The sequence below is a fragment of the Rhodamnia argentea genome, chromosome 2 (genome assembly GCF_020921035.1).
Source record: "Rhodamnia argentea isolate NSW1041297 chromosome 2, ASM2092103v1, whole genome shotgun sequence".
NCBI lineage: Eukaryota > Viridiplantae > Streptophyta > Magnoliopsida > Myrtales > Myrtaceae > Rhodamnia > Rhodamnia argentea.
In genome coordinates, this window is record NC_063151.1 from 28,076,044 (window position 1) to 28,090,756 (window position 14,713).

A 14,713-nucleotide genomic window follows, 5' to 3' on the forward strand; every position below is an offset into this window, starting at 1 on the left:
TTCCGTTCCGGCTCATTTGCCGTTGACGTTTCTTCAACACCGTGGGGGATAGACTTTCTTGTGTTGGGATTGCTCGCAATCGGACATAATTGATATTATCGTGTCGTCTTCCCAACTTGCATACTACGAGATCGTATTATGATGGGAATCTCTTTTCCCTTGCTTTTAGGAATTGACAACCATTGGAATTTGATTGGAATGGGAATTTGCATTTGGGATTTGAGAATTAAGATTGTATTTGTACAAAATAATAAGATATGCATTTATAAATCATTTTTAATTTTTTTTTAAATGTAGCAACGCCGGGGGCCAGCTTTGCCCGGCCCACCCTTTTTTTTTTTTTGGCCGGTTCCACGTTTCAACCTGCCCGGTCACGGGCCTTGCCCACGCATGCCCCTCTAATTGCATCTCTTTTTGTCTCCTCTCTCACGTCCCGACCACCGTTAACCATCCGCCGGTCTCCGGTCCACTGCTCTCGTTCGCCCTTGGTCGTTCGCGGTCAAGTCGACTCTCTCCCATCCCTACCACCCGCTATTGGTTTCTAGTCTCTGGCTCCCGTTCTCCCATTGCCGTTTGCCTTCCACAGCCACCGGTTGCCTATCGAGGCCCAGTGGCCAACAATTATAGGAAATTTATGTTGTTATCAAATAATTTTTTATTTTTAAAACATAAATTTTGTGTCGTTAAAAAATTCATGTCTTTACTCAGAAACTCATTCGGAAAGTGGAAATTTATAAAAAAAAAAAAATTCTGACCAAAAATAAAGCCCGGGAAGAGAATGTTTGTCATTTGAGGATGACTCGAGATAATCTAGTGAGCCTTGAAATGTAAGAACATTCTTATAATTAATGCGTGTACTTAGTAGATTGGGAAATAGAGTCTCCATCGTTTGATCAAGAGGAAATCTACGGTTATTAATTATAGGGATTATTGTGTTATCATCTCGTAATTAAGGGAAAACCATAGCTTATGTCTACAAATTTCTCTTTAAAATTGAACAATAGATTAACCAGTCCGTGGTAGCTCTGATATGTTAAGAATGATCGACCAATCCGTCAAAATAATTAGTATTCCAATTTTGCAAATTACTTACTAATTTCATCCGAATTAAAACATTTAGATTTCTTTAGGGACGAAGGATGTGATGGAACTCAAGTTACATCATTGCGTGCGTCCAAACGTGCCGTTGAAATGACAGATCTAATGTAAAATCTAGTTTAAAAATTTTCATGGGTCGAGAAATAGGGCCCAATTGAAAAAGGAACGAAAAAGCGTGGCCCATTTTGCACCGCCAAAGTCTCTGCAAGAGGAGCAGAGGGAGGCGTTCTGTCGCTGCTCATTCTTGATCCTGCGTTGTGCGATTCTGCTGCCGCGCTCGACAGTTCTCCTCCTGCCATAGCAAAGTGTAAGATTCCTTCCTTCATCCTTCCTTCTCTCTCTCTCTCTCTCTCTCTCTCTCTCTCTATATATATATATATATATATATTCGCTTTTCTTGCTTCTTCTCCTGTCTTCAATGGTAGTCTGATTGTTGTTTGAGACGATAGTTTGCTCAATTCATTGTTAATTGTCCCGGGTCGTCCATTCTTTGGTTGCCGTGCCCTTGGCGATTTCTTCCGCACACCAAGTCTTTGCCTTGGTGCGCTCGCGTTTTATCCGACTCACTTCAGATACAGGTTGCACCTTATGTGTTTGTTTGAAGTTCTCTTTAGCTTCATGCTGAACGCATTTGGAATACAAATACCCATTAGCGTGTGGATGGGATGTCAAGGTCTTTTCTTTTCGGCCATCCGTTCGAGCTTTCACCGGTAAATTAATCTTTTTTGTAGCTTATAGATGCCTGCTTATGGGTGACGCTTTGGTATCTGCTTTGTGTCTTCTATGGGAAACCGAAGATCTAGGAGAAACAATTTAACAATGAAATTCTTGCATGGTTTTATGTTTTATGTGTGCCTAGTTAATCGAACATGGGGTCCCTAAAGCGGAAAATCACCTAGCCAAGAGTTTGAGAGAAAATATCCAGTAAAAGCAGGACCTGATAACCCGTATAAATGTCCTCTCACACTCTTGTATGGCCTCTAAATATGCAAACTGAAAGTTCCAGTCGTCTGGATTGGGGCAGTACATTGTCTTGAACTTTGGATTGGTGCGCTTGTTGATTGGCTTTGGTCCTTTTGCCAATGTTCAGTATCAAATTTAGCTTGTATGGTGAAGTGAGTTCAGTGGACTTAATCAGGCTTGATAAATTTTTAAGGAAACTGAAGTTGAAAACTGATTATCAATAAATGTCGATTGAATATCAAAAACTGTCAGTGATATATGTTTATGTTTGTTATTTTCACTTGATTTGAAGATGAGCAGAAACCTGTGTTGGTCATGCCTGTATAGCTGATAAGTTGGGAGTTCATTACCATGATTGTTTGTGTTTTCTTTTTTCCATTCTTTTTCTCATCCGTGTTTCTTATCAGTTGTCATAGTCTCCAAGTGTACTGAGGATGGGAGGGTTTCCTTCGGAAAATGGCACCTCAGCCTCGGCTTTGCCAGGTTCACAGCCAAACCAAGTTTCTGCTGTAAAAGCAACTGCACCCGAGTCAAAGCCAAAAAAGAAGATCTGTTGCGCTTGCCCTGAAACAAAGAAGCTGAGAGATGAGTGCATCATACAGCATGGTGAAGATGCTTGCAAAAAATGGATTGATGCTCATCTAACATGCCTCCGTGCAGAGGGATTTAAAGTTTGAGTTCAATTGAGATCGAATTTGAACTGACAAAATAAGCAACAAGTAGTGATCCATTTAGCTGATAGAGACTACATACTGGGATGTTTTTACTGAGATCGGATACGAAAAATAAGTGAGAAGACAGCATTTTTATGGAGGTGTAAATTGATACATCTACACAACCCATGCCTTTTCTTTTTGTTCTCGAATGATGAATGTGTCTTTCTTTTTGACATGCTCTGAGTTGATTTTATTTGGGGAAGTGATTCACTCTCACCCATCCACAGTTGGGTTGGTCATTCATAAATGACAACTTAGTATTTATAAGCAGAGATGTTTCTGATTCTGGGAAGTACACTTTTGTTGATTGTTTCGTTAGGCTTCTTGTTAGCTAATGTTCTGTTAAGGCTGCTTAATTCTCAAATCATATGTGTAGTTAGTTTGGATACTAGCGGAGTGTGCATTCTCATTGCTTGGAACGCTAGGAAAGGGAGTGAGTCTCATAACCTTCTGTTTACTGGGAGGAGCAGCTAATGGCGACTGGTCCATTAAGGTGGATAAATGTGATTGTGCACGAGGGTTCTCTTCTGCACCATGCAAATAATCCCAGTCTGTTGTGATGTAGAACCAGTATCAATATGTCATTAGGAGGACAAAGCCAGGCATGTAACTACGACATCTTCAAACAACTTTCATGATTGCTTTGCGGTTCGTAGTGTGATTTGTTGCTACTTCATTCATCAAACAGCTTGTGTATGTGGAAGGTTCTGATCTGAGAGCTGCAAATTCGCCTACTCTCCCATTCCTTCTGAGAGTCATCGTTCGTGTCTTGATTCTCCTCTCATCTCTGAGCTCAGTTTTCTTTCAAGGGTAAAAGAGTAGGAATCTAGTGAAGGTTTTCTGATAATGCAAGTGCAGCATAAACTTCTTCTATTTTGATTCAATTTTTTTTTTGGTTGCAACCTGCAGCAATTTTCCTCTTTAGCCTAAGTTGCGAATTTAGTCATACCCCTTTCAATTGTACTAATTTAATCTTAGATCTTTTGATGAGTTATTAATTTAGTCCTTAACCTTGTAATGATTTCTCAATTTAATCATTTTGATCAATTTTGATTGGAAATTATTGACGTGACAGTCTACTCAACGTTGATCGTGCTATGTGACAAGGTTAGATGGTCGGTACTAACGTGGATAATTTTTGTAATTTATTAATAAAATTTTTTATATTTTCATTTTCTTTTTTCTTTTTTCCTTTTTTCGATGGTCGGTTGAGAGGAAAAGAAAAATAAAAATAAAAAAGAAAGAAAAAAGGGGAAAAAACTAATCGAAATGTAAAAAAATTACAAATTGTCCATGCTAGCGACGGCCGGCGTGATCGTGCCATGTAGGACAACCGACGCTAAGTAGATCGCCACATTAGCAATTATCAAGCAAAATTGACCAAAATGACTAACTTGGCAAATCCGTGAAAAGATTTTGGACTAAATTGACAATTATCGAAAGGTTCAAGATTAGATTTGCACAATTAAAATGTTGAAGGCTAAATTGGCTATTGTACAATAGATTTAGGAAGTTTTGGATAATTTTCCAACAGGGAACACGTGTGCAAAAATTTGATTTCTCAATATCCTCCGATTACGAAGTACTTGAAATATCAATTAATAGAAAGAAAACATTTTGACATAATACGAAGGAATTATTTATGCATGCTCATAAATCGAAAACTGTATAGTTATTCGGGTAAAGTAGAGAAAATTGGAATTAAAATGTAATTATATGACTGACAATATGGAATTATCAATTTGCTATTTAAAACAACCATATATACCTTGTGGAAGAAAGATGAAACGGATTGTGAATCCCTCAAAAGTAGAAGGTCTTCTTTGCTTCATATAATAGATAATAAAAGTTCATTTTTAGTAAATAAAACTGGTTGGTTTTTTTTTTCCCCCTTCATTTCTTCGCTTGAGCTGAAATACGGGCCGAAGTCCGGGCCCGCCGAACGGACACGTGGCAACCTAGGAACGAAGTCTCTGGAACCACCCAGCCTCCTCCCCTCCTTTAAACCCTAAAACCCTCCCTCTATATCACTCGCCTCCACGCTTGAGTTGACTGGCCATCACTTCACTACCCTTGCAACGAGACGCTTACGCTCCACGGCTCCGAAAAATGGCGACTCCGGTGGCTCGGTATCTCTTCAACGACGGCAAAGCCTCGCTCCGCCTCATCCGCGCTTCGTTGCTCCGCCCGTCAAACGCCAGCGCAGTCAAAGACCAGAGCTTGCTCGCCCCGCCAAGCGGCGTCATCCTCGGCCAGTGCCAACTCCAGAACCCGTCCCATACCGATTTGAACCGGCAGGTTAAGGCGTCGGCTCCTCATTTGTTCGGTCGATCGTCGCTCGTCGGCGGTGAAGATTGGAGGGGTTCGGGGACGAAGCACTGTCTGAAGGCCAAGGATGAGCTCGAGACGCGTCGGCCCAAGGAGATTTCGTCGGAGGACGAGGACGAGGACGATTTCGGCTCTGAGACCGAAGATGCTGGCGACGCGGGGGATTTCGATAAAGCGGATTTTGACGATGAGGATGGGGACGACGGTGATGCTTGCGATGAAGACGATGACGATGTCGATGTACCTCGCAAGAGGAGAAAATGAGATTCGAAATTTGTTCATCGATGGTGGTCACCATTGGTCGTTTCTCGCGTTCAATAAAGATGTTTTTTTTTTCCCTCCGTTTTCTTAAGGAGGTCTATATCTTAGGTGCATGTTCCTCTCTGTTTCTTGTGACGTCGGTGTCGTGCGTTCTGTTATCGACTCGACGAGAAACTGTACCAGGATTCATGAGTTTTTAGTGGACTAATCCCAATTTCCATATCTCAGATTTTGATTGTGTAGACGCCCTTACGAATATTTGACAAACCAGAGTTTTGAACTTGAATTCAAATCCAAACATTCAGGAATCCAGTGGAGATGGAAGCCAGCGAGCGAGTGTTATACTTATGATTTCGAATCGAAGGTTCCGCGGCTAAAATCTTGCCCATTTCGATGCAGATTAAGAATAATTCGTTAGACGAAGTGGAGCAAATTTCGGTTTGTTCCGGTATATAATTATTTACACGATCTCGAGGGATACAGTTGATCGATAGTAATATATTTCGTAATTAAGTTAGCTTGAGTTTGGATTAAAAAAAATCTGATTATCTACGAGAAATTTGGTGGTGGCGATTCTGGATGTCATCTTTTTTATTTGAATTTTTCATTCACATTATATTTTAAATTTCTTATTTCTTAAAATTCTGTTTATTCTATTTGTATTCGAATTCTGTTTGTCTATTTATTATTGAATGTGTTCTTTCTATTTCGATTTATCTCAAAAAAAGAAAAAAGAAAGAAAGAAAATACAATTCAAAAGAATCGGAAATTAGAATTCTATTCGACTCTAATATCTATACGGCATAGAATCCTTTTTCTATATAATGAGAGAGTAATTTTAAACTTTTGATCGAGTGAGTAATATGATAAATACGTCGAATATTTGGCATTGGCGTAATTGGATTGGAAAAAAAATCTATGGCCTTGCTTGCAAGACAGTTATCGAATGACACGACATGTGCTATTGGCATCGTAATGATCAAGCCGAGAATTGGAGGAAACAACAAGCAGGTGATGCAGCTAGGTTTGCCGATGAAAGAGTTACTCCATGGTGCTTCCGTGGGCTCTGCAACCTATGCAACGACTGTACTGTATGAACAATGTTGAAATTGATACCAAGCTTCGAGAAATTTCTGTATATTCTGATATATCTTGATAAAGATCACATCAGAGTTTTTGTTCTAGGTTTTATGATGCATGTATCGATCATGATAATGATATGCACAATCAAAGGAAGATATTCACACAAAGACAATACTGAAAAACCAACAAAAATATTATAATTATCTCCAATATAAAATAATACTCTAGAAAATTATCCGAATTATCTCTACCAGATGCCTAGATTCAGGATATACACAAGTGGATTCATACGGGTGGGATAAAAAAGTCACAAAACTGAGGGAGTCTGGGACCTCCAAGACTTTTGTCATAGAAGGCAGAGTGGGAATACCAATTGCCCCTCCCTTGTTTGAAGAAACGTATCCACCTCGGGAAGACCAAACCGAAACACACGGGACAAACCCAATTATTGTTTCCTTTTTGAAAACACTTCACCTAGGGGGGCCTGCGAAAGATCGCAGGAGACGAACGGAACTCTCACTGAACTGGTCTGTGGAGTTCGATGGCTTGCGTGTGTTTGAAGGGAAGAACCAGAAAACCACAGGCCAGGGCACCCCCCCGTGAGCAGTCTCAAGATTCTGATCTCCTCTGTCCCAACCCTCGTTCCCGAAAAATGATTTGATGTGACGAGCCCCGCCCCCCCGATCAGTTAAAAATGTTCGTGGCGATTCCCGAAAACAATAACAGCAGATCAAACCATTGCCAATGCCAACCATGAATGCTTCGTACGTGAGTATCTATCGAGGATCCGAGACACCCTTTCTTGGAAACTCATCAGTGGCGTGATTCGGACATTTGGCCAGGCACCCACTTCATCAAGCGTTCTTCTTCTTTCGTAAAATCCTCCTAAATTTCTCGAGAGTTGTTCCCTTTTAGAGCGAGTGTTGTTCAAGAACATGCACAATAATTGTCCGAAAAAAAGGAGAAATGCTAATTCTAAAGCAAAGATACGAAAAGAGGGAAATAGAACGTGAATTGCATTTCCTGTTGACATATGCATATTGCGTTCCTCTCTGCTATGACAGCAGATATCACGGATCGCATGGAAGCAAAAGAGACCAAAGAGCTCAGCTCGTGGAAGGCAATTTCACTAGGAAATTATAAAATTCCTCCTTTCCACTAATCGAATCCTATTTGGTAATTGGCAAAAATCGCCAACAATCTACAGCGACAAGGAAGAAGCGAGTCAAAATTTGCCTACGACCTGGTCGGTTCCGTGACTAATTGAACCACCGTCTGGAACAGGAGCACGGACAGCGAGTCGAGAGAAAAGTAGAGGAAGCCGCCTGGGGAGTGAGTCACGAACGATCCGAAACTCTTCCCCACCACGCAGTGCCACGCCGGCCCGTACACCGAGTCAAACTCCTGCAAATATCACAAAATTCAAAACGACAAGATGATCGGCCAGTTGAAGGAAACGATACTGATGAATTAGACAGGCCCGTGAAAAGATGATATCTCTGTCGAAGGTTTATCGACCAGGAGCGGCACAAAGTCTCCTGTTTTTCGCTCAAAATCACGCCTTTTACACGCGGCACAAAGTCTCGTTCTGTTCGCTCAAAATCGCGTCTTTCTCTTTCTTGGGCGTACCTTTTTGAGAGCGCGAGCTAAGTGGGTGTTGTTGGGACGGAGGTTGGGAGAAGATGAGTCGAGGAAGGATCGGGTGCAGCGAAGGGCGCGCTCTTGCATGTGAACGGGCATGTCCGACGACCTCAGCCTTACGTTGCAGCTGACCGCGGTCGCAGCTAGCCTCAGCAATTCTTCTTTCGGGGACTGGTCCTGTGTCCGACCCTTGCTCCGCTGATGAATTCGATCGTCCTGCATGACTGGCTTCTCTTTCTCGCTCAGGTGGCCTTTCTTCTTCTTCTCCATATTTTACAGGGAGAGAGAAGAAGCAGAAGAAGAAGAGAGAGAGAGAGTTGGTGAAGTTTTTGGAACTTTGACCGGGAAATGCGTTTGACAGAATGAGAACATCCCGTAGTACCACGACCACCCACTCCACGAGGACTAAAAAGCAAATCGATTTAAAGAATTATAGAAAACATCGACGACGGGGTCGAGCGTTCCTGTGATTGTTTGCTTGAACGAGTCGTGCCACCTGCCAAGCTTCGGACAGTGACGCGTTTGAATGCCAATTGGGAAGCATGGAGAGATTATATGCTGCGTTCCTCGTTGACCTTTTTGTCTATTCTCATCTCTTTCGTCCCAACCATAAACATAATCACGCGACATTCCGCACGATTAGTGTGTGTTTATGGGAGACGAAACAAACGGAGCTGTAGGTGTCAGTCATTTTGTGTTTAGCGTAATTTTTGGGGAGTGAGGGAATTGGGGTGAGCAAATAAGGTAGAATGTTAATAAATTTATCTGTGTCAAAATTTAATAAGTTTGGGTGAGAAAAAATAAGGTAGAATCTTAACAAATTTATCTGTGTCAAAATTTAATAAATATCTTCAAATCGTTGAAAAGCATATGGAACTGTGGTTAAGATTTGAAATGTTTAACAACTTTATAATCTCAAAACTACATTTCAACTTGTTAAAATACTGAACCGATAGAATCATATAAAATTACATAATGGTCGCTACCTTGTCATTTTTTCCTAGACTATGGTACATTTAGTGCAAAAAAGGAAGAAGCCTCGAGCCAAATTGAAGCAAGAAAATGATGTAATTGGGAACAATAAAGAAGCAAGTGAAACATGAAAATAGTAAGTATTGATTAAGGGAAATGTTTTTCTAATAGTATAGTCGGGACCTGTACAATCTCAACCGTAAATTCATACATCACATCACATATTTTACATAAAATACTTATTGATTAAGAAATCATGTGGTAAAAAATAATTAATAGTACTTGGGACTGTCATGTTACCAAACTCGTATGTTAATAATTGCTTATTTTAACAATGTCCTGGCACAGAGCCAAAATCAATTGTGCAGTGATTTGTCCATAATGACCCTCATCCACTGCGGACCTCATCATCCACTCTCCATCACTGCCCTCCAAACAAACATCAGCCACTCTCTCTCTCTCTAGAAGAAAAAAAAAAATCTCTCCACTCTCCCCCATCTTCGGATTCTTCGCAGTGACATCTCTTCGCTTCGCTGTTCTCGCCTTCCATCCCCCATGGCCACCGTACTCGAGTCCCTCGCCGTACCGCGCTCCTCTAGCTTGCCTTCTCCCGCCGCTTTCTCTCCGGTCGCCTCGGCGTCCTCTCTCGCCCCCATCGCCGGTCGCCGGAGATCGGCCGGGTTTCCTCAGGCTAGCGGGCTGAGGATCAGGCCGATTTCGATCGCTCGGTCGCTGAGATCTCCGACTCAGCGCCCGAGGCGTGCTCCAGCCGTTGTCTGCGAGGCTCAGGATACTGCGGTTGGAGGTTGGATCCCTCAAGCTCACGCCTTTGTTCATATTTTTATGCTAATAGCGATATTCCTCTGGTTTTTCTCTCGTTTGTGGAGTCACCTGAACTTTTTTTCCGATTCATTTATCGTCGGTATATTCGTGGATATATTTGGATTTTATTGCTTGGCGAGTTAACGTCTAACGTCCTAGTTCAATTATGCGGAAATGAAGGCTGACAATTGGGTCGCACTAACTGAAATTGTGGATGAACTATCTCGTGCTGTAAAAGATTACAGGAAATAATTTTAGTAGGCATAAAAAATGTCGCCGAGTTCTCTGTTGATGTTTTTTTTAAGACCTATCTTCAACAATGTCTGCAGCGGACAAAAGATACCTTAGCTGCGTACTTGAAGCCAACGAACCTAATTCTTACTCTTTGTTTTAAAGAAGGCTCCGATTCTCGAACTCTCTACAAAGGAATGTTGTAATGGTAAAGAAATTGCACAAGAAAAGTTCGTCTTTCTGGGATACGGCCTCTCTTGTTAGAGGAATGGAAATTGTGGTTAAGGCCATATTTTGCTTTCTGGGTCTGCACTTTGTTATGGATTAGAGGAATTGAGATGGTCACCACTCTAAAATTCGAAAGAGCGATGCAGAAAAAATGATATGTTCGAACATTATAGTCTTTCCTTGTTTTTGATGTAGTGGCTCCCGTGACTGATGCGACATGGCAATCACTTGTTTTGGAGTCTGAATTTCCGGTACTGGTTGAGTTTTGGGCTCCATGGTGTGGTCCCTGCCGAATGATCCACCCTGTCATTGATGAATTGGCAAAGCAGTATGCAGGGAAATTGAAGTGCTACAAAGTTAACACTGATGAGAGCCCTTCAATTGCCACTCGATATGGCATCCGAAGCATACCGACTGTCATGGTTTTTAAGAGTGGTGAGAAGAAAGATGCTGTTATTGGTGCTGTTCCCAAGTCCACATTGACCACTAGCATTGAGAAATTCTTGTGAAGGTAGTAAGCATGAGATGCCTCTGCGGCAAATAAAGTTGAAGCATAGCATTTGTCAAATCTGCCTTTTCTTTTTCTGATGGATGCATTGTTCGACTTCTGTATAGTGAAGTGGGTCTGTATTATCTACTTGCTTAATGTCAATATCGGCTGTAGAACACCATCGGGTGAATTTGGTATTCATCTCTTCCGTTGGTCATATGTGTGCATTACCTTTGTGTTTGCAATTTGGTGCCGGAAGTATGTCAGAGCTTCAGTGTTTGGAAATCTTACCTGTTGAGCTGATAACCATAATTTCCATATTCAGCAGAACAGTCTTTAGTGAGTTTAGTGCATACTCTGAGGATGGTCTTCCTGTTCGCACCACAGTAATTCTGGATCTAGAGGAAGTTCTGCTGCATCTACACTAGATTATTCCTCTGTTTCTTGTGAGAGTTCTAGCAGACTGGTTTTGTGAGAATCACCTCGGAGAAAATTTTAAAATAAGGAGGAACCTCGCTTCTTGAGCGGGTTTTTATTCTTTGGATCTTAGGTCTCAGGACTCCAGTTGGTTTAATGCCTGAATGGGATGCATGACTCAACTTTGCTTAAAAACTCATACGTTATTCACTGTGATTCTGTATGTTTTCTGTCGTTCTTTCTACTCTAGTATCTTCCACTCCAACCCGCTTTAGAGACCGCACTCCTAAATTTACGGAAAAATTTCAAATAAGGACACGAAGTGCTATTATTTTATTAAAGAAGGGCTTGAAGTAGATCTTGTTTCAAAAAAGTCCTAAAGTGTCTTTTTGTCTCAAAGAAATGCCTAGTTGAAGGGTATTTTTTTATCTTTTAGCATTTGAAATTTTTGTCTTTTCTTTTTTTTATTTTCCTCTTTCTTTTCCTTTTTCCTTTTTCTTTTTCCTTTTTCCTTTTTCTTTCCCCTTCCCCAGTCAATGCCTGCCTTCGCCTGAGGCCCCCCCCCCCCCGGGCCAGTCGAGAAGGGGTTGGCCCTCGACTGAGTTGGTGTTGGATGAGGGTTGCCTCACTGAGAGTGGGAAAAAGAAAAAAAAAAAATAAAAACGGAAAAAAAAGGAAAAAAATGAAAATGTCTTTTAACTTTTTTTTTGAAATAAAAAGAACATTTTATGTCCTTCTTTGAAATAAAAAGGGAGGTACTGTTAGGATAGGCGTTGATAGATGAAACGAAAGTCAGGGTGGGAAAGAAAAAAAAAAAAAAAAAGGAAAAAAAATTGAAACAGTAAAAAATGAAAATGTCTTTTGATCAGCCCTTCCTTTGAAATAAAAAGGGAGGTACTGTTAGGATAGGTGTTGATAGATGAAAAGAAAGTCAGGATTGAGTTTCATTTTGCTCATTTGCTTCTCGGCACCACGTGACGATTTTAGTTGAGGAAACTAACACTCTAAGCCTGTCCGCACGGTTCGCCCTCCCGAACACCACCCACTACTGTATAAAACCAGCTTCGAAGGCACAAATTGAAACAAAGAGAGCTTCGTTTTTCATCAAACAGAAAGTTCAGTAAACCGTCCTAGAGATGAAGTACTAAGAAACAACACCCTTCGCTGGGTGGCAGAGCTTCCATTTTGTAGCGCTGCAGATGGTACAGACGATCTTGGCCAAAATCTTTCCCACAGGCTCTCACAGATCATAAGATATTAAGATATCATTGTCTCACGTCTTGACCACGTCAGGAATTCTATTCCAACTAGAAAACTGATTTGAATAGGATTTTTAACGTAGTAGAGCTTATCTTAACACCAGTTTCCTTGATCCCAGATGACATCTTGAACCATCAGTATGAAACATATTTTATTCAGAGCATGTTCAGGATCTAACGCCTTTGTTGTTCAACTAAGAAGTCGACTGATATTCCCTTTATCTGGCTTTTACACCGCTGTTGCTTCAGAGTCACCAACTTAAAGCAAAGCATGAAGAAACACAGCTATTCCGAGCTAAGGAAGCTCGAATTCAATACAGGTGAACATGGAAAAGAGGAAGCGCTAGATGATTTGATGCCATAGCAAAAAGAGCACATAGTTGTGCAAAGCACGACCGACTCCAACTGACATTCTCAATGTCAGAGCTGCAAAGCAACAATCTAATGATCTATAATGCCTCTCATTAAATCAAAATTCTTGTTTACTGTGTGATTCGAACACACCCTGAAATGGTCTGTCCATTGAACAAGTGACCCAATGTGAACATTTATCACGGGGTATAAATGTCGGGATGTAATACTTTCTCCCCGCTGACTGACCTTAAACATCCTGTTTGTGGCTACGGTAGGTGGTGGAGAAACAATATGACCGAGCAACCAAAGTCTCATCGGTAAGCCCAGTACTGGACATAAGGTTTAAGGAGGGACTCGTCCATGATATGGTCCGACTCCTCCTGTTTCCACCATCCCATGTTACTGTACTTAATCTCTATCCGTTGGGGAGTATGAGATCAAGCAGAAGAATGATAAGGAGAAGGGGGTTCCCCCCCCGGAGGGAGGCGTACATGGAGCGGTATCCTTTTCAGCTTGCAACATCCTTTGAATGTTATACACCCAAGAGAATCATAGACTATCGTGCTGCTACATATGCTTTCCAGCGCCTGTAAATCCCTTAACACTAAAGTCCTCGACTGAGGGAGAGTTGAAAAGCAGAAGTTGTCTCGTTTCCTGTCACTTTTATGGCCTCCTCGACTTCGCTGCAGCATTGGATGGAAAGCACCTCCAAGTTTGCGGGCAGGGGCAGTGGCATGTGTGTCGGCAACTTCTTCATTTTGCAGCATTTACTGATTTCAACCTTTTCCAGACCCCAGAAGGATTGCACTCACAGCTGGAAAGTTCTCTTCTACCTCCACAAGGACACGGATTCCCCGAGGCAGTTTCCTTAATTCTGAACCATTCAAATGAAAAGGTCTTAGATTTACCAATCTCTCTAACCCTTCAGGTGCATCCCGGATTCCACCTTCACACAGATCTAACGTTCTCAACTCCTCCACCTTTGCCAAATATTAGGATACACATGTGAGTTCTCTTAGAGAAGTCCCACATCGGATAATTGATGTGATGTGACGCGTTAATCTTCTAAGCTGGACATAACTGAACATTGGCAGAAACTTTTGATGAAGATGTGTCCAACTAGACATTTGATCAAGACTCACTTGGAGAGCATGGCATGATTTCAACAAATGCGTATGGCCGGTACTTGATCTTCAAGGAAGTGTTATTGCTCAAGCAAAGGAACTTAAGTCTAGGACACCGGGGCGCTATCCCTTCTGGGATTCACTTGATGAGATTTCCCATTAAGGATACCACCTCAAGATTCTGTGTCCATTTTGCATCTTCAGGTATCTCTCTCAAATGCAACCTTGCTTTCACCATATATCTAGAGCTCATCATGTTGATTGCCATGTCCCTGAGCAAGTCACGCATCTTCAGTTAACCCTATTTCTTTTCCTGAGATGTCAATGCCTTTAACGCTTTCCAGCAAGCAGAAGTTAATTAATCCATTCACCAAAGTACGTCCCCTACCGTACTCCCCTTCCCGGCTTCTGCTGCATGTCAATCCGATATCCACGAAATATCCGATGAGTTCTCATGTAATCCTCAGGATATAATGCCACTTGCAGGAAACACTGTTGTGCCATGGCATCATTCAGTCGAGTATAGCTAAATCTCAAAACACCAAACACCTTCACTTCCATGCATTCTTCCATGAAGTCAGCTTCTGTCAATGCTTCTAATGCATTTCTCCTCTCATGGATGTCCTCCGCCCCTCTCATGCTTCAGGCAAACCTCCGCATTCCTTTGCGACCGACCTTCCCATCATCTCTACTTCAGGTGGGAAGACTTCCGTGCACCTTAGATTC

At 41.7% G+C, this 14,713-nt stretch overlaps 3 protein-coding genes across 5 annotated transcripts; 2 read left to right on the forward strand and 1 right to left on the reverse strand.

The window, feature by feature from the left end:
- The first annotated feature begins 1,246 nt into the window (after positions 1-1,246).
- LOC115754742 (cytochrome c oxidase copper chaperone 2) lies at positions 1,247-3,137 on the forward strand. Of its 2 annotated transcripts, none has more exons than XM_030693888.2 (2): positions 1,247-1,405; positions 2,469-3,137. In XM_030693888.2, exon 2 carries the CDS (start codon positions 2,496-2,498, stop codon positions 2,736-2,738), a length of 243 nt encoding a protein of 80 aa, XP_030549748.1. In that variant the 5' UTR covers positions 1,247-1,405; positions 2,469-2,495; the 3' UTR covers positions 2,739-3,137. The 2 variants fall into 2 exon arrangements, with proteins under 2 accessions (XP_030549748.1, XP_048130617.1); XM_048274660.1 differs by lacking the exon at positions 1,247-1,405 and adding an exon at positions 2,255-2,414.
- A 3,652-nt stretch (positions 3,138-6,789) lies between these two features.
- On the reverse strand, positions 6,790-8,494 carry LOC115754741 (dynein light chain, cytoplasmic-like). Of its 2 annotated transcripts, XM_048274658.1 has the most exons (3): positions 8,079-8,494; positions 7,693-7,853; positions 6,790-7,334 (listed from the first exon to the last, which is right to left on the reverse strand). In XM_048274658.1, exons 1-3 carry the CDS (start codon positions 8,358-8,360, stop codon positions 7,304-7,306), a joined length of 474 nt encoding a protein of 157 aa, XP_048130615.1. In that variant the 5' UTR covers positions 8,361-8,494; the 3' UTR covers positions 6,790-7,303. The 2 variants fall into 2 exon arrangements, with proteins under 2 accessions (XP_048130615.1, XP_030549747.2); XM_030693887.2 differs by lacking the exon at positions 6,790-7,334 and having other exon boundaries at positions 7,400-7,853.
- A 1,002-nt stretch (positions 8,495-9,496) lies between these two features.
- LOC115731797 (thioredoxin 1-like) lies at positions 9,497-11,031 on the forward strand. Its single transcript, XM_030662470.2, has 2 exons — positions 9,497-9,867; positions 10,539-11,031. The coding sequence occupies exons 1-2, from the start codon at positions 9,618-9,620 to the stop codon at positions 10,850-10,852; spliced, it is 564 nt and encodes a 187-aa protein (XP_030518330.1). The 5' UTR covers positions 9,497-9,617; the 3' UTR covers positions 10,853-11,031.
- Positions 11,032-14,713: the final 3,682 nt, after the last annotated feature.

Excerpts from the sequence above, each read along its gene's own strand:
- LOC115754742 (XM_030693888.2), top strand. The coding sequence starts at position 2,496 with ATGGGAGGGTTTCCTTCGGAAAATGGCACCTCAGCCTCGGCTTTGCCA.
- LOC115754741 (XM_048274658.1), bottom strand. The coding sequence starts at position 8,360 with ATGGAGAAGAAGAAGAAAGGCCACCTGAGCGAGAAAGAGAAGCCAGTC. Across the intron at positions 7,854-8,078 it reads TAGCTCGCGCTCTCAAAAAG|GAGTTTGACTCGGTGTACGG; the intron begins GTACGCCCAAGA and ends TGATATTTGCAG. Across the intron at positions 7,335-7,692 it reads TTAGTCACGGAACCGACCAG|GAGGATTTTACGAAAGAAGA; the intron begins GTCGTAGGCAAA and ends CGAGAAATTTAG.
- LOC115731797 (XM_030662470.2), top strand. The coding sequence starts at position 9,618 with ATGGCCACCGTACTCGAGTCCCTCGCCGTACCGCGCTCCTCTAGCTTG. Across the intron at positions 9,868-10,538 it reads TCAGGATACTGCGGTTGGAG|TGGCTCCCGTGACTGATGCG; the intron begins GTTGGATCCCTC and ends TTTTTGATGTAG.